Source organism: Chenopodium quinoa, unplaced genomic scaffold (assembly GCF_001683475.1).
Source record: "Chenopodium quinoa cultivar QQ74 unplaced genomic scaffold, ASM168347v1, whole genome shotgun sequence".
Classification (NCBI taxonomy): Eukaryota; Viridiplantae; Streptophyta; class Magnoliopsida; order Caryophyllales; family Amaranthaceae; genus Chenopodium; species Chenopodium quinoa.
The window spans coordinates 1,306,227-1,329,791 of NW_018742733.1; the positions used below are offsets into that span (position 1 = coordinate 1,306,227).

General features: G+C 35.0%; 2 protein-coding genes across 2 annotated transcripts; both read right to left on the bottom strand.

Annotated features, from left to right (window-relative positions):
- Positions 1–169: 169 nt before the first annotated feature.
- LOC110723754 (COBRA-like protein 10) lies at positions 170–3,951 on the bottom strand. Its single transcript, XM_021903121.1, has 3 exons — positions 2,773–3,951; positions 1,678–2,297; positions 170–1,417 (listed from the first exon to the last, which is right to left on the bottom strand). Exons 1-3 carry the CDS (start codon positions 3,428–3,430, stop codon positions 623–625), a joined length of 2,073 nt encoding a protein of 690 aa, XP_021758813.1. The 5' UTR covers positions 3,431–3,951; the 3' UTR covers positions 170–622.
- Positions 3,952–5,885: 1,934 nt separating this feature from the next.
- LOC110723756 (TBC1 domain family member 15-like) lies at positions 5,886–17,009 on the bottom strand. Its single transcript, XM_021903124.1, has 11 exons — positions 16,424–17,009; positions 15,717–15,812; positions 15,085–15,188; positions 13,531–13,784; positions 12,186–12,308; positions 10,670–10,758; positions 10,251–10,356; positions 9,803–9,900; positions 7,455–7,712; positions 7,069–7,152; positions 5,886–6,192 (listed from the first exon to the last, which is right to left on the bottom strand). The coding sequence occupies exons 1-11, from the start codon at positions 16,517–16,519 to the stop codon at positions 6,178–6,180; spliced, it is 1,323 nt and encodes a 440-aa protein (XP_021758816.1). The 5' UTR covers positions 16,520–17,009; the 3' UTR covers positions 5,886–6,177.
- Positions 17,010–23,565: the final 6,556 nt, after the last annotated feature.

The following is a 23,565-nucleotide window of genomic DNA, read 5'->3' on the forward strand; positions in this document are numbered from 1 at the left end:
GCACCATTCTTCTTTTGAAGGTTAATCGATAATCAGTTTCATCTAGGTACCAACAAGAAGTCATGTAGTACCGATTAAAATGTAGTACTTTGTTGGTTGAATATACTTCGTGTTTATAACTAGCAGTTAAGATAATAATTAACTACTAATTGATACCAAAAAGGGTTACACTAGTCCATTTTAGATGCAAGCAATTACAGCTGCAGCCTGCAGGCGAAAATGTACAAAATCCATCCTGTAAGGCAACAAAAGTAACTAAGAGGAGCAAATTGTAACATAATATATCTACCCTTATTACAAAAATTTCAAGGTGCAATGTGTTTTTCCTCCATTTTTTTTCTGTTGCAATTTTTGTGTTACATGTAGAAATTAAATCAAATTACTTACAAACATTAAAAGAGTTATCAATCTCATTCACCTAAAACATTTACCACTCCACTTAATTACTTGTATGACTTACAGAAATCCAACTTCACAAAACATTTTCCCCTGCATATATATACATATGTATATGCTAGCTTTCTCTTGGTTGAAGTGGATAATGATATTACTCAAACATCGATCAACATACATTTTCGAGTAATTGTTCCAATCCATGAAGTAAATTGAAACCCATCTGAAGTTATCTTACCAAAAACAATGTGATGATGCAAGTGAAGATAAAAGTAATGATAGAATTCTTCGAGTTTATTCGAATGCCTCCACTCTTGGCAGGAATGAAACTAGGCAGTGCACATTCTTCCCCGTTGAAGAGCAGCTTTTTCGGGAACCCGTCGCCTTCAGGGATGTTCAGATGCCAAGTTAGTCTCTTGTTGAAGGAAAGAACAGACTGCTGCTTCCCAGGCACCCTTGGGTCACGAGGCTTAGTCCCATTTGTCTCGGCGATAAGGTAATTCAACCCCTTCAATCCTTGTACAAATATGGTGTTATTTAAGTCCTTTAACAATGTTCCGTTGAAAGAGTAGGCTTTATCGAACCCTTCTGATGCTTTCCCCATCTGAATCCCCACAAACCAATCCTCGAAGGCGTTGCTACCCCAGTTGAAGAGGGTCATACGCGCAGTCCACCCGTTTTTGTAGTCAGCATCAACGTGCCAGTTGATGCTGACTCCACAGTTGTCGGGGCAGGGCATTGGATCATTGATATGATAGTGCTTGATCTTTGACCACGCCACCGCTTTGACACTCCGGTTTTCAAAGGGCACAAGTAGTGCCTCAGGTGGAAGGAGCATTGCAGGGGCTTTTGTGCTGCACTGGTCCTCTTCTGGAAGATTGTTACATCCACAGGCGCATGTTCTGCATGGCACTACTGAGTCATTGTAGTAAGTTGAGAATGACGCACAACATCTATTTTGCTTCGCCTTTGGACGAGTTATGTTGCATACCACTTGCCAGCTTGCTACTGCCAAAACCATCGCCTACAAAACATTAGAGTAATTAGAGATGTTATTAGAGTCAATGTCCATTAAACTTCTTAGGATGCAAATTTTAGATACAATTAAAAACATTCAGCTTGCTAAGACATTTTAATTTCTAGCTATTACTACCTCCGATTCTTTTTAGTTGCAACAGAGAGGTATTATTTGTGAGACATACAAAATTCTTTTGTTGCAACTAAAAAGAAACGGAGGTATATAACACTTCTTTGATATACACAGTTGTATTGTAATTGAAGTACCTGTAATCCAGTAGGATCCGGAAACTCTGAAGGTTCGACGCGCATAGGAGGTCCACACTTGTAGTCAGGGTTAAGAACACCAGTGAGTTTCCAATTTTGTGGTGGATACAGAGCAGTACGGTTCATATCAGGAGGAATCTTGAACACTTGCAACTGAAAAACTGACTTCGATTCGCTCTCATTCATAGTCTTAGGCAACACAGTGCCATTCCTACAGCAAAATGGCAGTTTCCCAACCTTCTCATCATCCTTCTTTTCGGCGGGCAAGTCAGACATAATAGGCTTCCTCTCACAGTTCATGACTTGGGTGAAGTCCATGTCTTGGTAGTATTGGCCTGCAGGACCGTAGATGCACTGAGCCGGGTCCTTAAGGTGGGTGAAGGCGCCTCGCATTGTGGAGATAAACTCGCCTCTCATCCACTCCCATGTTAGATTCCAGTGGTCTAGACGGCCTAGTGGGTGATCGTTCTCCATTGTTACTTGTGCCAAGTAGTTGTTACCATTGGTTTGTAAGACGTCGTACATTATGTTAAGATCACCGGTTTTCTTTCTTGAGTACTTCAGCTTGTTGTTTACCTTGAATTTCTTGTCCTTTCGACAACACAAGTAAATGTTGCTCTCTGTAGAAGCACATTATAAGACATTATTAGTTTATAACATGAACAAGTACTGAAATTTTTTAAAGCCTTACATCTATTTTTGAAGGAAAGTGTAATCTTTCATATTGTAGACCTTATTGGTGAAATAAATCAAACTTATCATTCTATTGCTCTATGATTTTCTAGCTTATTTTATACATGTAACATTAATTCTTGAGAAAAATATAATAGTATACACTAATAATATAGAAATAAGGATAGCAATATGACTATAAAATTAAGGTAAATAGCTTTAAAATATAAGACAATTATATTTTGATGCATTGAATTATTGATATGTGGGCTAGTATGATTTCCTCTAATATATTTCCAATGTATAGTTGTGCACTTTTACATTGCAATTTTAATGTATAGTTGTACATGATTTCATAAAATGTGACATATATTGCAAAAATTGCATTCTCATTTAATAAAAATGCAACATAATGTAACTTACTTCGTTTAGAAGGAGCAGGGCACTTAAAACCATCATTTTGAAGCTTAACTGTCTTAGGCATTGGTGTTCCAGGAGGCTTAACACCAAATTGAGTACCCTTAAGGCCAACCTTAACCGCGATTTGTGTTAAATCCCCGGCTGTATCAATAGCAGTCTTGAGATCGGCTTGTGGATACCCTCCAATAGTTGTACCATTGTTACCAACTTGGGCCGGAAACTCATCCCCATCCACCAAAACAGCTCCATCAACCGAAACCAAAAGCTCCCTATGTTGAAACCCGATGAAGACCTTCCATGTTTTAAGCTCGGTATTACCCATGTTCACAAGCTGCAATTGGGACTTAAATGCCCATGATTGGGCTGTTGTGTTCTTGACATGGGGGTACTCCTTCTCGCGCCCTAAGAAGTCATAGGAGATGTAGATTCCATCACAACTTTTGACTTCTTTGGGGATCTTTGGAGGTCCGGTGGCTCCTCCTGAGCCACCGGAGTCTCCTCCAAAGGTATTGGACCCTGTTGTAGGGTCACCAAACTCATCGACGTCTTTGTCTTGGGCTCTACATACCTCAACTAATGAACATAACACAATAATAACAATCGCCAAAAATAATGGTATCTTCCATGGTATTTTCGTGGAAGATCTAAGGCTCGTTTTCATCGCCTTATCACCTCCTATGAAGCCTCCTAGGGGGTGTATATAAGATTTTTTTTTCTCTTTTCGTTCTATTATATATTTCTTATTATTTTATTCCTTGACGTCAATGAAATGAGAGAAAAAGAAAATGTAACGGAAAAAGTAAGAGAGAATGGTGTACCGTAGGCCGACACCTCACCGGAAGGACAAATAGGGTTAGAAAATTAGGGGGAGGTGAAAATAGTGAAAATGGGGAGTTCAAAGGAAACCCCCCAAATGAAGGTGATGAATTGGTTTTTCTAGGAAGAAAAGGAGGGATATGACACTTGGGATTCTTGTAATGTCAAATTTTAGTTAAGCCTTTTATGTTCCTCTAGTTTTTAACTAACTTTTCGGAGGGAATTTGGTTATTATTGGTTTATAATTTTTTGGTAAAGAGAAAGAAGGGGATATGATGCTATAAAGTTGAAAATTTGTTAGTTATCATAAAGACCGTTTGATGGTCTCTAAATAGTCCAACTTGTAGTCTTTGTTGTCTTGAAAATATTCCATGCTTTTGTGCAACTTTTCTAATTTTTGAACGTACATTACTCTCCCAATTCATAGTCAAGTAATTTTTCTAAAACTACACTACAAAGAAGTGAAAAAATTTCCATATTATATGAAAACTTTATTGAAGTGTAAGTTTTTACGTTAGAGCCCTAAGATTATCAACAATATGTAATTAAAATTTCTTGAAAAAAGAAAGACAAGGTCAAATTTTGACACGATGTGTACAAAATAATTTAATATGACGTAGTATATACAATCCTATCTATATTATAAAATTATATATTGTTACACTATTCTGTTTGGTTTCTCCACTAGGGATTGCTCCATTTCCTACTATATGAGTAATATGATCTTGTTCATGTACGAATGATACAAGGCCAATTGACCATATTGGTATATTAGTTAACACCCTTATGACATATTGGTATATAAATTATTGCCGGCGACATATTGGTATAAAAATTAACATGTGTCGACATATTGGTAAATAAATTAACAAATTGTGACATTTACCCCTATTTTTTCTTCGGATGAAAGAGCGTGTTGTATACTTCAAAATTTTGTTTTAATTACTTTTGCAATCTTATTTATTATCATAATATACTTATTCAGCACCAAATAATAATTTTTCCCTCTTCCCTTCCAATACAATAACTTTGATGAATCAATCAAACGATAAAACCCCAAAGAACTAATAAACAATAAACAAAATCTCAATATTAGTTATTTAATTTCAAAACCAATTACTAGTAAACGCTAACTTTCATTATTACTTCATTTGTATTATACCCACAATTTTGTAAATCAACAATATAATAAGAAAAAATATATATATGAGTGTTTTTTTTTTTAAAAAAAAAAAAGAAGAAGAAGAAGAATCTACCCTTGTGATGCTTCAATGACCATCGCCCTCAATACATTCAACCTTATATCCTTTGCTCAAGCTTTCCTATTCGTTTCCCCTAGCTTCTTTCTCATCACTTTTGGGCTTTCAACTTTTTTTTTTGGGATTTTTACTTCATAATTTTTTAAATTAATATAAAAAGTAGAGAAAAGTACAAAAAACAAAATGTCAAATAAAAGTTATTAGCACTAAAATTAAGCGCGTGTATCATACGCATATCCTCCGACGAGAAAATAGGGGTAAATGTCGCAATTTGTTGACTTATATACCAATATGTCGCCACATGTTAATTTTTATACCAATATGTCGCCGGCAATAACTTTTATACCAATCTGTCATAAGGGTGTTAACTTTTATACCAATATGGTCAATTGGCCAATGATACAAGGTAAATTACCTTGTAATTAATGGATTTTTTTTTCCAATGGGATTAATAATTAATAAATTTAATTTATAAATCATGTATCACTCGATCGCTATAATAGTTTGAATATGTTTCATAATGTTATTATCATTGTGCATTATACTAGCCACACCTCATTTTCCGTCTTATCCCTTTTACCTCACAGCATTTACAACTTTGATTTACTTTTTTTTTTTTTTTTAAACTGGCCCATAAAAATAAAAGGGTAAAAACTAAAGAATATTCTATATTTTTTTTAAAAAAAGTGTAAAATTTTAATATGGATTATAAGAATTTGATCATTGTAATAGTTCACTTGGTAGTGCTGGATGTGTTAGGATTGATGGAACAAAAACAACAATAAAACAAGACATAAACATATAAGTTGAATGTGTGAAAGTAATGATAAATGTGATGTTATACCTCCCAGAAACAATTTTACTTTTTTATTTTATTTTTTATTTTTTTTATTTTTTTTTTGGAAACAAGCAACAATTTTACTTTTTGTATGCAATGTATATTTTTTCTACGATGAAATTATTGCTGAAATGTACAACAATTGCAAATTATGTAGAATATTTGTGACAGCTAGAAGTACAGTGGAAAGAAAAACAAAGAAAGGAAGAAGATAAGAACTTGAATTAAAACTCCATTGATCGATATTGAAGAACTTTTACAATCAAAGTTGCAACCCACAAGCAGTGGGTTGTATATATTCATAAATTTTGCAAAATTGGTACAAAGAATGTTTAAGATGTACAACAAGCATCAATCCTTTATAAATTACATGTGGATTAATGCTGAATTGGCCAAGAGATTTCTATGATACAATTCTTTGCCGTACACCCAAAAAGATATACACCGTATTGATTGGTTGAATCTCGACTGACAAAACTTTCTCTATTTTTCGTGCTATACCTTCTTTGCCTGAAAATGACACAGAACTATACATAAATATATTGATCAACATAAACTCATTCCAACAACAGCATACAAAGATGGAGCTCAATCTATAAAATGAATTCAACTAAATTGCTAAGCCATGGATGCATCCAAAGTGAAATTAGCAGCTCTTGGCCTAGGGCCTTTCTAAGTGTCTCTCCACGGAACGCAAACCAAAAAATACAACCAAGATCCCCATTGTTGGGTACAAATTTCTCAACAATGACATTGACATGCCCTTACAGTTACAAAGCTGTTATTCATGCAGAACTACTAGGGTAAGTGTGTATGTATGTTAGGATGTATCTTGGGCTTGAGGAGTGACTGTGAAATTGTAAAGATGACTTAACTAGCTACATGACGACTTTTAGTTGAATTGCGGTAACTTTTGAAGTAGATAGGCTGTGAGGTGACTCTTGATCCATCTTTGACTATACAACCATAATGTTTGCTTTATGTTCTCTTCATAACACTGATTCTTATCTCAACATAACACTGAGTTAACACTGTTTGCTTTACGTTCTCTTCAATCTTCATCCCATTTCAAATGTATATTACTCATTATTATTTAGAAGCAAACACAATCAAATCAAACCATAATGTTTTAGACCAAACCAAATCTTTTAATTTTGTTTCCTTATCAGTTATCACACTATATCTTTAATGTCGTATTTTGTTCTACCCAATTTTACTTTGTTCTAATTTTGGCGAACACCTTTAAGGCTTTAACCATCTTACCTGCCCATATCCCACAGTATTTACACCTTCCCATTTACTCTCATAGTTTATCCACTTTTTTCTTATACTTCTTCATCTTTTACTCCATCCAACACCTAAGAGTTTTCAAGGAAATAAAGCTACCTGTTTTAAATACTTTTTATGTAGCTTCAATGCATTGACACAAGCTTTCTTGGCATCCAGATCTCCAGCTATGTCGTTCAAAATCTGAAAATGTAAGACGAAGAAAATGAGCAGGAAGAACGATTGAAAACACATATACTATAATGGAGTCAGCATCTTACAGCTTTTCTGTACTAACTTGCTGCATGATTTAATGTTTTCCAGTTTGAACAATTAAACAATTGCAAAGAAACTTTCTTTCCAATATCAATGACAATAATCCAATATTAAGTTATCAATGTAATTAAGAAAATATACTTTCTTTATTTTGCTGGTAAATTTACAGTGACACTTAAAGCCAACAATGGTTACCACTGCATAAAGTACTCTGAGGACTTGAGACAAACCTTTACAACATCATCCAGACCACGAGCTTCCTTAAGTAGTTTTGGGCCCTTCTCTTTCAATACACTGGCAACAAGGAAGACAGAAATGGGGAGGGGTGCGTCTTCCTTTGCTCCACTTCTCAAAATTTCTCTTTCATACTTTCCGTAATGGCGAATGGATTTCGGTTTTCCTTTAGATCCCTCAGAACTTTCAGTAGCAGAATCGGGCTCTTCATAAACTAAGAAAAGATCAGGATCGTATTCTAAAGCCCACATCATCTGTCCACCAAATTCACACAAAGTTGAATTTATCAGAGCTGTTTCAGTTACTAAGAAAATGTAAAAATATGAAATTAAAACAAATAATAAAAGGGAAAACAGCAGCATTAATCTTCAGTTGAATAATTACACTAGGAAAGTACATAACAAAGTTTTTGACTTCGAAAACATAAAGTGAGAAAGCAAGACCAAAACTGCAAGAGTATGGGGTAATAATGCTGCAGGCATGCAGTGAATAAGTGCAATAAATCTATACGATGTTTTCTACTTTATCCCACAAACGATTCGTTGATTTTTATTATTTTTGGTAAGAAAGAGAGCCAACGTGTACATGGATACATACATGTGCATATACATTAATAAAAATATAATAATTTTTTTTGAAAAATCAGAGTAAAAATTCCTAAACTAAACAAGATAATTCATGGTTAAATAACACATAAAAAGACATGAAGCTAGCCCAATGTTATTGTCACTCTCCACAAGTTTCTCTGTTCCTTCCCACTAACTTGTTAAGGCAAGAGTCTGAAATGACAAAAACTACAAAGCCCTTGTACATACAAGACTGGAACATCTCTGGAAAATTAGAGAACTGCATATGATTCTCCTCCTTTCAAGCAAGAACTCATGTATTCGATAGAACTAGGTTCCTCAGTATGCAAATGAATTATGCAGGTGTATATAATAATAGTAATAAAAAAAAAAAAAAAAAAAAAAAAAGAATTATGCAGGTTATATATTCTTAAAACAACTGTTCGTCTGTTTACTAAGTCAAATTTTGACAACAATAATCGAAGAATTCCAGTCCTCCAAGGCTCCAACATAAAGTCTAGTCTGCATTACCATGTTTTGAATCAAATATTTGTTTCTATGGTGTTGGGAGGATTCAAAGGCCTTGATCACTGTAACACTAAAATCAAACTGCAGGTGAACAATAGACATTTGGGGGTTTTGCTTGGTGAAAAGTATTGACTTTCCAGTAGTTTATTATATGTTTGTGTGTTTTGTTACTCTCTCCTTTCCTATTGACTATTAAGGGATGTGGAAAGCGTGTGTTGGATTGAGGTAGGGCTACCTACACCTCTGAACACTTGTATCTCGTTTTTTCTGGAGTCCCAGTGTTGTTGCTTGGAACATGGCACATACATACACTATCCACCTCCCCTACTCAATCAAAGAAGAATCAACTCCATTTGAAGTACATACATGGGAATCATAGACTAAATAGCTTAGCTAGTTAAGTCTTTTATGGGCAGGAGGGATGTCAGACCAAGTATTAAGATGGACAACTTCATATGCTTTTCTCATGTTCATATCCAGGAGTTACCTGATTCAATAAAGAAGTGACTCAGAATTTCTTTTTGGTTGTTATAACCTATAGCTCAAAGTTTCTTGTTCCTATGAAGAGAAGGAAAAGAAGGAGGCTCTAAATTCATACTTGATTCTAAGCATTTGGAGCTTCCAAAGAGTCAACTTATTAGATCATTGAGTAAAGGATACAAGGAAAATTTTTAGAAAGCAATGGAAAGGGGTTTTGATTTCTTGTGGAATGTACATAAGGAGCACAACCAAGAAAATCTAACAATTTCCGGAGAATAAATTCACACTCAGTATTAACATTTCAGATCACATCAACATAATGAGCATACATTTAGGTGCCACTGGTACAGCGGAATTATTATACTACGTATAAGAAAATACAAACATGCTCATACTTTATATACATTATGACCTTAAAAAAGGAAATTTCGATATCTTAAGATTTGAGGTAGAGTTTACAGTGTGGTTTGAAGAAACAAAGTACTAAATTCTTTACCACTAATGTACACAAAATATTATGGGTAAAAGGAAATGATATCTTCTCTCTAGTATCTTTATGTGAGAAATCAAGAAAGTAAGTGCTCAATCACAAGGAAAAGTACCAATAAACCATCATATTATATTATTAACAAGTTACAACAGATTTTACTTTAGGAATCCAGTGAAGATATCATAATTCATAACATTTGAGGTATTTAGTGGGTTAGTATACTCCACTAAGTAAGCTCAGACCATGAAGAAATAAAGAGTTTAAGATGTTTCATTCATACCTCCCAAAGGTACAGAGAGTCACCAAAAGAAAATTCTCGTCGAAACAAAACCATGAGCATTCGAATGGCAAAAAGATAGTCACCTCCACCAAGTGTTTCTGTTCTCCAAAACCAAAAGGGAGTTAATGTCACGCAATCACCATTGGGAATCATTTCATCAAAGCATTTATAATGGAAAAAAAACATAATTTAAAATCTGAGAGCAAATTAAACTTTCAAACAACAAAACAACATTGAATAATTTTAATTTAGGGAGTTATTCCTCTACACATCCTTATTTTCAATAAATTGAGATTTCTCTACATGAGAAATGAAGAAGGGCTAACAATAAATATTGTCAATATAAACTTGGCAACAATTGAAACAATCCACTTTGAAAAAGAAAAAACAAATGTGTTGGTTTAATGAATGAAGATATAATATAACAAAATTTTTAAAAAATCAGTACCTAAATGCTGATGAAGTTTCGGATCAATAACTTGCGTAATTGTTGCTAGGTTACTAAGTTGTGCCTCTACCCCAACAGATCTGCCAGTGGATCTGAAATTTCCTCGCTTTAAAATTTCAAATTACAGAACATTTGTAAGCAACTGCACCAAATATATCATGACAAATGAAATGAAAAACACATAGACTCGAAAATGAAAAACAAATGTTTTCTTAATATTTTAACTTCTTTTTTTTTTTTTTTTGAGCGGAGGGGGTGGGGAGTGGTGGAAGATAGGAGAAAAGAGTGATAATTCAACCAGAGATTCCGAACACTAGAGTGTCAGATTTCTGATTGGACATATTGTCAGAATAAAATAATTTTCTGCAGTTTTAGCAAGTACAAATTGATCAAACACTACACAGCAGAAGAAAAGGTACCAATCTGCGCATAAGGCGTTCAAAGCACCAAAAGGCATCAGCTTCGTTGTCAAGGAGAATTATCATTGGAGAGCAAAGATCACTCATTCCTGCACTCAGATAAACAATACTTCAGAATGAACAGCTAACAGGCACATGACTATTACTCTTTGTTTGGATAGAAAGAAATGGAAGGAAAAGAAGGGAAGAGAAAGGGAGGGGGACAAACTCTCTTGTTTGGGTAAAGGATTGGGGGAAGGAAGAGAAAGGAGAGGGAGAGATCCATTTTCCCTCTCTCTTTAATAAGCATAATCCCTCCAAATTTGGAGAGATTTGGAGGGAAAATGGAGCTCACCTCCCCCTCCCTTTCTTTTCCCTTCCCTTCCTCCTTTTTCCCTCCCCTTCCTTTCCTTCCTTCTTTGGTATCCAAACAAAGCGTTACTCTATTAGTCCTCAGATTTAAAGAATTTATGTAAGATAAGTGTTGTCTGTTGTGTACTATGTGTCGTGCTCACAGGGTATGCCCTGCTTCAGTTGTATATTACTTTGTTTCAGGACAGGGTTTTTCCCATTGATAGGTACACGGTGGTTATTAATAAAAATTTTCCACCCACCTCCACATCAAAAATAGAAAACCAAATCATATATTTCAATTACTAAACCTTTTACACAAATACAAGATACACAAGTATTTAGCACCTCTCATCATTCTCAGCCCTCTTACTACCTGTGATGGTATCATTTAATCCTGTAAGATAAATAAAGCATACATGTGATTGGCTCTCATTCCAAACCAACCTAACACCCCAAAACCCTCAATATAGTACTCAGTCTACACACTGCCATTCTAAATAGATGCATCACTTGTATTACACATAATATTATGTGAATTTGTGGGTGGAGTATGAAAAATAGAATGTGAGGGCATTAGAGCACATGGGGGCATGAAAAGTATACGAAAATGTAAAAGTGGGCAACTGGTTATAAAAATGCTAAAGTATGGTAGGATCATACCATATGTAGAAGTGCTGCTCTTATTTAGAAAAGGCCAAATTTGAAATAAGCGATGCATAAATTTGGAAATAGTAGGAGTACGATAAGTCTCTTGGATATGAGTGTACACGAATCCATAGTGATAATTTTAAGAGGTATGGCAGATAACACAGCTTCAGGTCAAACTATGACAATTGCTCATGGATAGATCATCGACATTTATCTCAAAAACAATGGAGCAATAAGAAACAACTCATTCCAAGGTATGCAAAAAGATTTTTTAAAGGGTATGCAAAGATTTTTTATTTTTAACTTTTATTTTTTATTTTTATTTTTTTTTCCATCAACTTATCCAGAAGATCCTTCTCTCACTCATCCAGCTTAAGCAATTTTACCAACCAACTTTCTGATTAAAAATGGCTTTTTCAATGTAGGTCTAGCCACCACATAAAACTATTAACAAGAACCTAGTTTAACATAAAGCTATAATGCTTAATCTGAAATTAACAAGGCTCAAACAAAAGGGGGTTAAATGATAACTGACCTTGGCAGTACCCAACATCTCCATCTATCCAGGCATAAATAGCCAATATATCCCAAAGTTTAGCTAGATTTTCTTGCTTCTCATAGAAGACAAGAGCCCTGTCAGTGCGTTTCACGTCAAGACCTGCCATTAAAATATTTATCCAGTAATTACGACAATCATAGGAAAAACAAAAAAGTTTGGCATCATTTTTTGTTTTCAGTTTCCTTTTTTTTTGAAAACTAAAAACCAAAAACAGGAAACAAGAAAAAGGTGTTTCCACTTTTCTGTTGTCAGTTTTCAAAATTATCATGATTTTAATATGTCTAAATATTTTTTGATTCATTATGTGACATATATAATATACTTTTAAAAAACAAAAAACCAAAAAACAGAAAACCACAGCGATGCCAAACGAACCCTAAAATTTTATCAAGCTAAAGAGAAGTTTTTCCAACGCTAAGGCAGAAAATGGAAAAAGAAAAAAAAATCTTTTTCATTTGGAACACAACATGTCATCTGAGCTAACCCGCAGCAGGGATGAAAGCAATGCAGATAATACTGGTAACAAAACTTCAGGATGACAAGGGAGAAATCTTTCAATTAGAATAAAAGTAAGCAAGGCTTTCTAATCTGAATGACTTTCAGGTACATATGACATTACCACAACCAATGCTTCTAAGAATATCAAACAGGCAGAAATTATACTTGCATATCATTCGCAGAAGAGAATTGATGGAGTTAATAGTTGACACAACATCTGAATTCAGATTTCAGACACCCCCCCCCCTACCCCCTCCAACAAAAGAGAGAGAGAGAGAGAGAGAGAGAGAGAGAGAAAAGAAAGGAAAAGAAAAAAACTTTTTCGCTCAGTATATATTCATAAGAATAGAAATTATTTGTATCAATAGACATGTAACAGAGTTCAGCGATCACTATCAAAATTGTAATTATAAGCTTTCATCAACATACTGTCAAAAAATATTTTGGAAAGGTTTGACCTCAAAAGGTATGGGTGCCTAATTACCTATTAGTATGAAACAGAAGGGGTACAAGTAATGGTGAGTGCATGGAACTATATAATCAATGCCACTAGTAAACCTGTATTTTGCAACACATAGAAAGCTCTGAATAAACTGAAATTACAAGGTAATGAGGTATGAGAAAACTTAAAGCTAAAATTCTCATCCAAATGTAATTCTAGATTTCTAGAAGCGTCAAACCCACAGCAGTTACCACAGACACCACTTAGAGGATGTTTTCTGAATAAGATTGGAATAGCAAATACCCTGCCAGTGACTATGACAGTTGACCCAACAATTTGACATATATCTCACAAATTAGTATAGTTTATCCAAACACTGACCTATTTGATGCAAAGTGAGCTTCCACTGAATTTCTTTCTTGGACATGGGACCATTATTCTTTGTTACATTGTCCGTTCCTTGACTGCTGGAAGCTCCTGCACCAGCACCATCTCCTAGACCTGCTTCTAAGAGAACCAAAGGATCCTGAATAGGCTCCCCACGATCATTAATTATGGGAGCTGTTATAAATCTACCACTGCCAATAAGGGGAAACATCAGACGGCACTCCTCTTTCCACTGAGCATATTGCACCCTGTAAATGCACATAATCGGCTGATAAGTAAACAGAAAATCCACAAAATTATATCTTGCTAATCTGACATATATATCCACAGACCACAGTGACCCTTTCCATGCAACCAATTACGTAGCACAAGTATTACAGCCTGTTTGGTAGGTGGTAATTAACAGTGGTAATGGTAATGATTTTATAAGTAAGTTTGTGAAGCCAATACCCAAATGCTAGTCCCTCCTCAAATAAATCTTTTTCTTCACAAAATTTCATTATCTTTTTTACAGGTGGTATCATGTGCTAATGGAAATTTATGTAGAAAAACACACATTTGGAGGTAGAGTTCCAATGATATGGTAATGAATATTAGATTTCCTAGCAAATTTACTTTCAAATCAATTACCATTCCCGCTATTTATGACCACTAACCAAACGTGCAGTTAAAGGTATCTCTTAAAGTACCCCATTCCTCTAAAATATTGGCCAAAACTCTCTCTACCAATCAAGGGCTTAGACTATTATATAACATGTTGGAAACTGAAAAACTGAAAACCAAAACATATTACAAGTTCAGCGGCCTGCAAAAGTAGCTGCATCAGTATATTCAAAGCCACACAAGGCGGTAGTATTGTAGTAATGAAGCCATGAGCAGCAAGACACTAGAAGATACATAAAGATTTTCACATTATGATATTGAAGCACTTGTTGACATCATAGAAGCACAGACTTTAGCAAAAGTGAGTTCTAATAGGCCAACAATTTTGAAGTAGATTCCACAAGGTTTAGAAAGATCATTGCAACTAATAAATTAAAGCATTGACTGGAGTCATGGGACAGTCAGAAAAGAGCCCAAATCATAAGACTCCAAAGACAGAACCAAAAACCAAACAAACAGTGAAGCCTTGTTTCCACAAGGCCAGACAATAAGGAGGACCAATTGCAATAAATCAGGCATGTGCAATGGATTACACATTATTCATAACAATTTGTATCAATTATAATCACTATGACATAGTTTCATATCACATCTAGAGTATCAAAACCAGATTGTAATTCTTGTGCCTGAATTTGATATAGTTGATTGAGCAACATGCCGATCACATCTGATAATTTTCTGTACTTAGATAATATAGCCTGTATATTCACGGCCACTACCCACAACACTAGTAAAGTAGAATTTAATAATGTTGTATTTCCAAAACTCTTAAACCACCAATTCTTTACCCACAACAGATTTGCTAGTTCCTACTTTCTTCAAGAGACGGTGATGTAGTATTCAAATTAGAAGAAGTGAATTTAAAAACATAGTTCGAATGACTACCTTCTCCGTTGCCGTTTTTGTGATCGATCATCGAATGTGCTCTTTGGGTCAAAACATCCAAGCAAGAACTCCCAAACCTCTCCCCTAATTGATGGATGTACCCCCTGATAAGAAGATATTCAAACATAAGACTCCCTAATCTACATTAATGTTTCTAAAAACCAAAAATCTTCAAAAATGAAGACCAAAGAGCTAAACATAGGATGACCTAGGTCTCATTATCATAATCGGCTCCTCAATTCCTGTTAAATAAATTATTGCCAACAAGTTAAAGAGACATTTTAAACCCATGGGAACTTGTGATATGTATGGATCCATGTGACTAGACTGAAACTAACAGTTTGCAAGTTTTAAATTCTTCATATTGAAATGGGAATGTTTGATTACAAGTTATGGCTTATTAATTTAGATATACACATAATACTAGCTTTCAGAAGAAACATAATTTGTAAAGATATGCAATAATGACAGACAGCAGGCCTCAAAGATACTTACAGATGACCTTGTCATTTATTAGAATGAGATCAATCTTTGAAAGCAATTCAAGTCTTAGGGCTAAAAATGCAACTAAGAGTAGAACAGTAGAATAGCAGAGTACATAAAGTTGATGAAAGCTTTTCAGCCAAACTTACCCCGCGATGTATCCTACCAAGTGTTTTGCTTATATCAAGTTCGCCATCTGCAGTAAAAGCTGATTGCCATTTCCTTACACTCAGTGTTTTACCAGCCTGAAAAAGAAAATTGACATTTAACACAGACCATATTTATCAATTATCAAAAACAAGTCCACCTGATACATAACTTCTTTCTAAACCAAACAGCCTTGCAGCCCATAAAGACAGCAGTCCACAAGCACAAATCATGTTCAAAGAAGAAAATCAACAATGCCTATTGCATTTAACTGAAATGCATCTGTTGCCTACCAAAGTTCCATTCACAAACCTTGTTCGGACTTCGAGTACTATTCACAAACCTCATTCGAGTACTATCAAAGTTCAGGAGGATACGAACAGCATGTTAGCTGACCGATTCAATAGTCAGTACATATAAGATCCTACCAATTCAATCATCATATCTCCAGCAAAACAGATTTTAAAGCCGAAAACCGGCTCAATGACCAAGCACATCAACCAAGCAAACCAACGAGAAGCATTCTACATTTTCCCCAAACACCCACAATTCTATCATTCTATGCAACCATTGCAATTGATAAAATCACATATTTTCAGCACAAAGCAATGTCCATGTGAAAAAAAATCAGCATTAAATCAGCAATTTCAATAAATAATTAACTGAAAATAAATGCCAATAAATAAGAAATAAAAAAAACCCAACAAACCTTGATCCTAAACTTGGTTTTTGGAGCATCTGTAATTTCAGGTCTGACTTCATAGTAAGAATCTGCAGGTTGCCCGGGATCCCTCCACATCATCATGAATCAAATCAAGATTTAATATTAAAAAAAATTTGATCTTCAACACCCCCAAATCCAGAAAATTATAATCTGTTACACCCAAAATCAGAAAATTCTGCTGAAACAAAATTTGATTGAACCCAACAACACCCTGAGCTTGGAATCCCCAACAATCAGAAGCAAAAAAAACTTCAAATCCCACAAAATGGTTCACAAAATTAGGGGAACCCAGATCAGGAGTTGGGTAATATCACAAAATTCAAGGCAATAAATCAAGGAAAATCAATTTTGTTACATATTTTGGGAAAAAAATTGATTTTTATAAATGGGAAAAATGATTCTTTAAAATTGGGTATAATTTCTGGGATGTTTCTTGTTAAGGGGTTGATATGGTGGGCTGTACTTCGTCAAACAAAAATGGGAGGATGTCCTCAACCAACTTCTCTCTTTCTCTGTGACTTTCTCCTCAGAAACTCTGTATTACTAATTAATTAATTAATTGATTGATAGATAGATATTATTATTATTATTACATTTTTTTATTTATGTATTGGATTTTCGAGTTAGTCAAATTTATGGTAATTTTTTTGGGTTATAACTAATTTTGCTTTTAATTTTTATAGAAGATGACAAGGAAGGATAATTACATTGGGCGTCAGAATATTAAGACCCCTCATTGACTCGCCATTTTCGCGGAGATTTGCTTGTTTTTTTTTTTTTTTTTTTTTTTTTTTTTTTTTTTTTTTTTGTGTGCATTAGCAATATAATTAGCATTACATCACTAGCTAAATTCTAAATTACTCTAACTCGTAAGGTTATGTTTGGTTTATTAGCTCTGATTTTCATATTTAATTAAGTTGTAACCGTAATTGTACGCTATATAAAATATTACTCGTATCAACTGAGTTATCATTATTTCGCACTATTGGGTATAACAAAAAATTGAAAATTTCATAATTTATCAAATACGAAGTATGAACTTAAACAAAAATAAATTGATTAAAATAAGTTGATAATTAATAATATGATAAGCAAATGATTGCTTAAATAAGTTGAATTGACCATTGGTAAAGAGTAAATTGTATGTTCATAAGTAGGTTGAGTCACTCATGCGTCAATAAAGGTATGTAGTATGTAGCATGTTTTAGCTTGATTCAACTATTTAAAATTACGTTGTCTATTAGAGTCGGTTTGGTTTGTTTATGTTAATATTATTGTATTTATGTCAAGTTTTTCTTATTAGGAGTTTTAGGCTTACTAGGTTTCCTAATGTATTGTGTATATATATGTGTTTAATATCAATACAAAGCTTAAGTCATTTTTCTCCATATTTCCTTGAGTTTAACATGGTATCAGACCTTTCTAATTATTAGATATTTTTTTTCCAATCTTGGTTAGTTCTTGATTTAATTCCGCATTTTATTGTTTGTTCGAGAATTTTTCGGCTTCAATTTCTTTTTCAATCAATTAATTTTCTTGCAAATTGCATTAAATTTGTTCGAAATTAGGGCTCACAAACCCTAATTGTTTTTTGTTTGGTTCGATTGTCCAAACTAGCCCAATAAAGGGGTGATGGGACAAGAAAAGTTTAAAATAAATCCAAATATTGCATTTAGCTTAGGTCAAACCATAAACATGTCCCGCACTCAATTCACATAGATTGATCACTTAGCATATCAAGTCGAGCTAGTTTAGTTTGGAAATTGATTGCTCAAACTCTACCTAAGCAAGCCGAGTTAGCCAAGATTAATTAGCTCTTAGAAAGACTGTGATTTGACTTAAATTGCATGACCTTTGTTATACAATCAACATTGAATTGCAATAAATAGTTAAAATCACACCATAAGCCAATTTTAACATCTATCAAACAAACAACTAACCTAACCCATTTTTCAATAAGTTTAACTTTGATTAATACATTTGCACCAAAAAAATTTAATTAATACACAATAAATTGAAATTATAAGGCTAATTTGACAATTTTTGTTAAGGAGGGTTATTGTTACTTTTGTTATGACAAACAGATATTAAAATGTATAAATGTATGATACTAAATTCAATAGTAATTTATTTATTAATACGAATGAATGAAATACTACAACGAACGAACAAATTTATGAGACCACCATACCCGAATGAGCATATTACATAGAAGAATCTCTAATCTTATTATTTGTAAAAAAACTAAACTTACTAAAGAAGATTAAAACGGTAGACATAAAGTGTGTAAACTAGCTTAGTGCTTTCTTAGGGTGCTCAAGTATGTGTTGAGATGCTCCATCATTCCCTGAAAATAAGCTTCAGCAGTACTCCTTCTTGCCTCGCCATATCCAATCCCATACCCAAAACGTTCAATCGATGATGACACAATATTTTCAAAGGACGATGACCCAAGATTCTCGTACATTCCCGACCCAAGATGTCTAGCATTAGCCGACGACGACGACGAAACAACATTTTCAAAGCTCGATGACCCAAGATTTTCGTACATCCCCGACCCAAGATGATGCCCATTCGATTCCGTGGCAATTAGCTGTCTAAATGACGATGCCGACCCAAGATGATGTCCATGTGTGTCCGAGGCAACTTCATTAAGATCAATCGATGACCCAAGATCTCCATGTGTGTCAAGCTGTCCATATGACGATGCCGAGGCGTAACGTTCAACGGGTGGCGACGAATCAAGATTATTTCATAGCACCACGGGGTCAAGTTGTCGTCCAACATTAGACAAGTCATAATTCCCAAACACCGCGGCATTAATATCAATCGGTTCATTAAGATCAATCGAAGGCAAGCCTCTTGAGCCATTATTACTTCCTGATGTTGCGGACCCATCATTATTACCAAATGTTATTGGTGAGCCACTTCCAAATAACGGTAGTGTTGCCGAGGCCGAGCCATCGTGTTCGAATGGTGCTGTATGATGTTCTCGACGACGTATTACCTTCGACGGCCTTTCGTGTGTAATCATCGGATTATCCTCCGGAGTATCTCTCTTACGGCCCGTTTGGTCATTCGACATTGGCGGTTTTTTGGGATCGTTTGCGTTGTACATTTTTATGATGTTCAAGGGTTCTTTCTTGGAAAAAATAATCAACAAAGATTGAGAATTAAAGCTTGAGTTTTAACTTGTAAGAATGCACAAAATTTTGGTGCTTTAATTTGGTTTAGTTAGTTGTGTTTAACTAAAGAGGAGAGGAGTATATATATAGTAGTAGTGGTCAGTAGAATAATGGATTATTGGTTTGTTAGAATTTGGGAGTTTAATCCTAGTATTGACCGTTGACTATTGTTGGCTTGTAGATATTTTATTTGAAAGCGTTATCCGTTGGTAGTTACTACTTCGTAGGCAGTTAGTTAGGTTGTGAGGATGGATATGTGTTAAGATATATTTAGGAAATATTATTCAGTTTATTTGGTAAATATTTAGTCTAGATATTATTTCCATATTTATAGGATATTATTGCCATATCTTTTATCTTGGTTTCCTTGGCTGTCATACACGTTGTGTAGGCTTAGGAAACTAATTGGGTTTTGTATTATTACAAATACTAGATGAAGCTTTTGTTTGAATTTTTTAAAATAATATTTTTACATATATATTTATGTGCTAAAAATTGTTAAATGTTTAGATAAAATTCCTGATATTAAAAGATAATATTTTATATTTAATTAATTTAAACTGGATTATCTGATTCACCTATTTTGCTTACGTGTCAGTTAAATTATTTAATTCTAAAATAAATTAATAATCTCACATTTAATTGTCTACCACTAAAATTTATTATCCTACGTGGCGCGCTGAAAAAATTAAATCCTACGTGGCTCTCTAAAAACTCGGGAATACACTCATATTTTATATTTAATTAATTTAAACTGGATTATCTGATTCACCAATTTTGCTTACGTGTCAGTTAAATTATTTAATTCTAAAAGAAATTAATAATCTCATACGAAGTATTTAATTGGCTACCACTAAAATTTATTATCCTACGTGGTGCGCTGAAAAAATTAAATCTTACGTGGCTCTCTAAAAACTCGGGAAAAAACTCCCCTTTATATATATATATATATATATATATATATATATATATATATATATATATATATATATATATATATATATATATATATATATATATATATTAGATTGTGCTCATGAAGCTAATGAGATCAAGCTAAAGTTATTACTTTACATGGTATCAGGCCAAAAGTTTTTTTTCTTCTCTAAATTACAATGGCTGGCGGTGACGATTCCCCACCACCACCTCCTGCCAAAATTGAGCCTAATTCTCTATACTACCTCGGATCACAAGATCGACCGGGGGACTATATTACACCTACACGCCTCACAATAGATAATTATGACTCTTGGGTTGCCGACATTCAAACGGCGCTAGAAGCTCGGAGGAAATTTGAGTTCTTGGATGGCACGATCACTACACCATTTGCTCCTTACACGCAATCCGATTGGACGACGATAAATGCAATGCTTGTTTCTTGGATTTCTAATACAATTGACCCTGATTTAAGAACAACCCTGACAAATTTAGAGAAGCAAAATCCTTTTAGGATCATCTTAAACAACGTTTTTCTCAGACAAACGGACCTTGCATTCAACAATTGTGTTCCTCGATTGCAAAGTGTGAACAAACTAAGTTAATGCCGGTCTCTGTGTATTATGGAAAATTACATACTTTGTGGCAGGAATTAAATAGACATGAGCCTTTGATTTCCTGTTCCTGTTGTGCTTCGTGTACAGCCGGAAAATTGCATGAAGCGCGACGAGCACAAGCCCGGTTACACAATTGTTTAATGGGTTTATTCCCAGATTATTACTCTGCCTTGCGTACACAAATTTTATCTCAGGATCCGCTTCCGAGTCTTGATAGAGCTTACCAATTGGTGACTCAAGAGGAGCGTGTTCGATCATCAAAGCAAACAGTAGAGTCCACACCAACCGAGCCCATTGAGTTTGTTGTGCGCGCAGGAACAGATGCGTCAGGTGTGTTGCGTGGTCGGGGTCGAGGTAATGATAAACCTATATGCACTAGGTGCCGCAAGACAGGTCACGAAGCATCCAATTGTTGGGGAGATACTATTTGCGGCTACTGTAAAAAGAAAGGCCACCCCGAGAGCCACTGTTTTGACCTTGTGGGAAGGCCGGGAAGTAGAAGCCAGGAGCAAGGTCGTGGCCAACCACGTGCCAATGCAGCAACCACTGGTAGTACATCTTCACCTAATTCTTCTACTGTTTCAGCTTTGGGGCAATTATTTACCCTGGAACAGTGGAAGGCTATTGCGGGGGTTGTTGGTAATGCTCAAATTCCTGAAAATAGATTGACCGGTAAGTTTGATGTCTCATCTTGGATCATTGATACCGGTGCAACCCATCATGTCATGGGAGAAAGTTCTTGGCTTTTCGATACTCAAAAAATTGAATTGTCTGTTGGTTTGCCGAATGGTGCAAAAGTAATTGCTACTTTGATGGGATCTGTTTTATTGTCGGATAAAATTACTCTCACCGGAGTTCTTTATGTACCGAATTTGAATTTCAATTTGCTCTCTGTCTCTCAACTTAATGATGATTCTAACTCTATTGTCCAATTTGATTCACATGTTTGTGCTATACAGGACCAAGCAAATGAGCAGATTGGAACGGGAATTAGGAGGGACGGACTATATTATTTTAGCAAATCGGAATTTGTGTCTACTGTGGAAGCTACATCAAAGTTAGAGTTGTGGCATCGTCGGCTCGGACATCCTTCTGAAAAAGTAGTTAAGTTAATTCCTCATGTTAGTAGTAGTAAAGATCATTTAAATATAGGGTGTGAAGTGTGTATGCATGCTAAACATCCGAGAGATAAATTTCCTTTAAGTGATAATAAAGCTTCTCGCATATTTGAGAAAGTTCATTGTGATTTGTGGGGTCCATATCGACATTTTTCGTCTTGTGGAGCTCGTTATTTTTTAACAATTGTTGATGATTATTCAAGAGTTGTTTGGCTTTATTTGTTGGTTGATAAATTAGAAGTTTTTCAAATGTTTATGGCGTTTGTTGCAATGGTTGAACGACAATTTTCTCAAACAATTAAAGTGATCCAAAGTGATAATGGGACTGAGTTTAATTGTTTACTTGAGTATTTTAGAGCCACTGGAATTTTATTTCAAACATCTTGTGTTGGTACCCCACGACAAAATGGTCGTGTTGAGAGGAAACACAAACATATTTTGAATGTTAGTCGAGCTTTAAGGTTTCAAGAAAAATTGCCCATTTATTTTTGGGGTGAATGTGTTCTCACTGCCGCTCATTTGATAAACCGTACTCCAACTCCTCTCTTGCACAGTAAAACACTTTTTGAAATTCTCTTTGATAAACCGCCCTCTTTTGATGCTATTCGTACCTTTGGGTGTCTATGCTTTGATCATAATCAGAAAACTAAGGGAGACAAGTTTTCCAGACGTAGTAGAAAGTGTGTGTTCATGGGATATCCGTTTGGAAAAAAGGGGTGGAGGTTGTTTGTTTTGACTACAAAAGAATTTTTTGTTTCAAGGGATGTGAAATTTATTGAAGAGGTCTTTCCGTTTGAGAGTCCCAAAGCTGTGAACATTTCACATCATGAGTTTGATGCTCAAAATATTCATGAGCATTTTTCTGCTATTATTTATGAAGAGGAAGTAGATGTTGGAGATGGTTTTGATGAACAATGCAGCCCAACACACGAGCCCATCTCCCTCCTTGAGCCCAATTCGGCTTCTGATGAGGTTATTGGAAACCCAACGCCTGCTGGGCATTCACCCCACGAGCCCACCGCTGCTACTGGTGAGGACGATGGTAATCCATCGTTCGCTGGGCCATCTCTTGTTGGGCAGCCCACTTCCCCAATTATTGAAGATGTGCAGGTGAATTTGGACGGCTCTAATACTCCACAAATGGGTCGTGGATTTCGACAAAAGTTTCCAAATGTTAAGCATCGTGATTTTGTGACACATACGGTTTTTGCTAATAGTCCGCTCTCCCCTCTTTCGATCGCTCCTCAGGTACTCTTTATCCTTTAGCACAT

What these genes read in the sequence shown, in the direction of transcription:
- LOC110723754 (XM_021903121.1), bottom strand. Translation starts at nt 3,430, where the DNA reads ATGAAAACGAGCCTTAGATCTTCCACGAAAATACCATGGAAGATACCA. An exon ending in CCCTGCTCCTTCTAAACGAA is followed by an intron (nt 2,298 to 2,772) that starts GTAAGTTACATT and finishes GTGCTTCTACAG; the next exon opens with AGAGCAACATTTACTTGTGT. An exon ending in CGGATCCTACTGGATTACAG is followed by an intron (nt 1,418 to 1,677) that starts GTACTTCAATTA and finishes AATGTTTTGTAG; the next exon opens with GCGATGGTTTTGGCAGTAGC.
- LOC110723756 (XM_021903124.1), bottom strand. Translation starts at nt 16,519, where the DNA reads ATGATGATGTGGAGGGATCCCGGGCAACCTGCAGATTCTTACTATGAA. An exon ending in TTGGTAGGATACATCGCGGG is followed by an intron (nt 15,189 to 15,716) that starts GTAAGTTTGGCT and finishes TCTTCTTATCAG; the next exon opens with GGGGTACATCCATCAATTAG. An exon ending in AGATGTTGGGTACTGCCAAG is followed by an intron (nt 10,759 to 12,185) that starts GTCAGTTATCAT and finishes ATCTGAGTGCAG; the next exon opens with GAATGAGTGATCTTTGCTCT.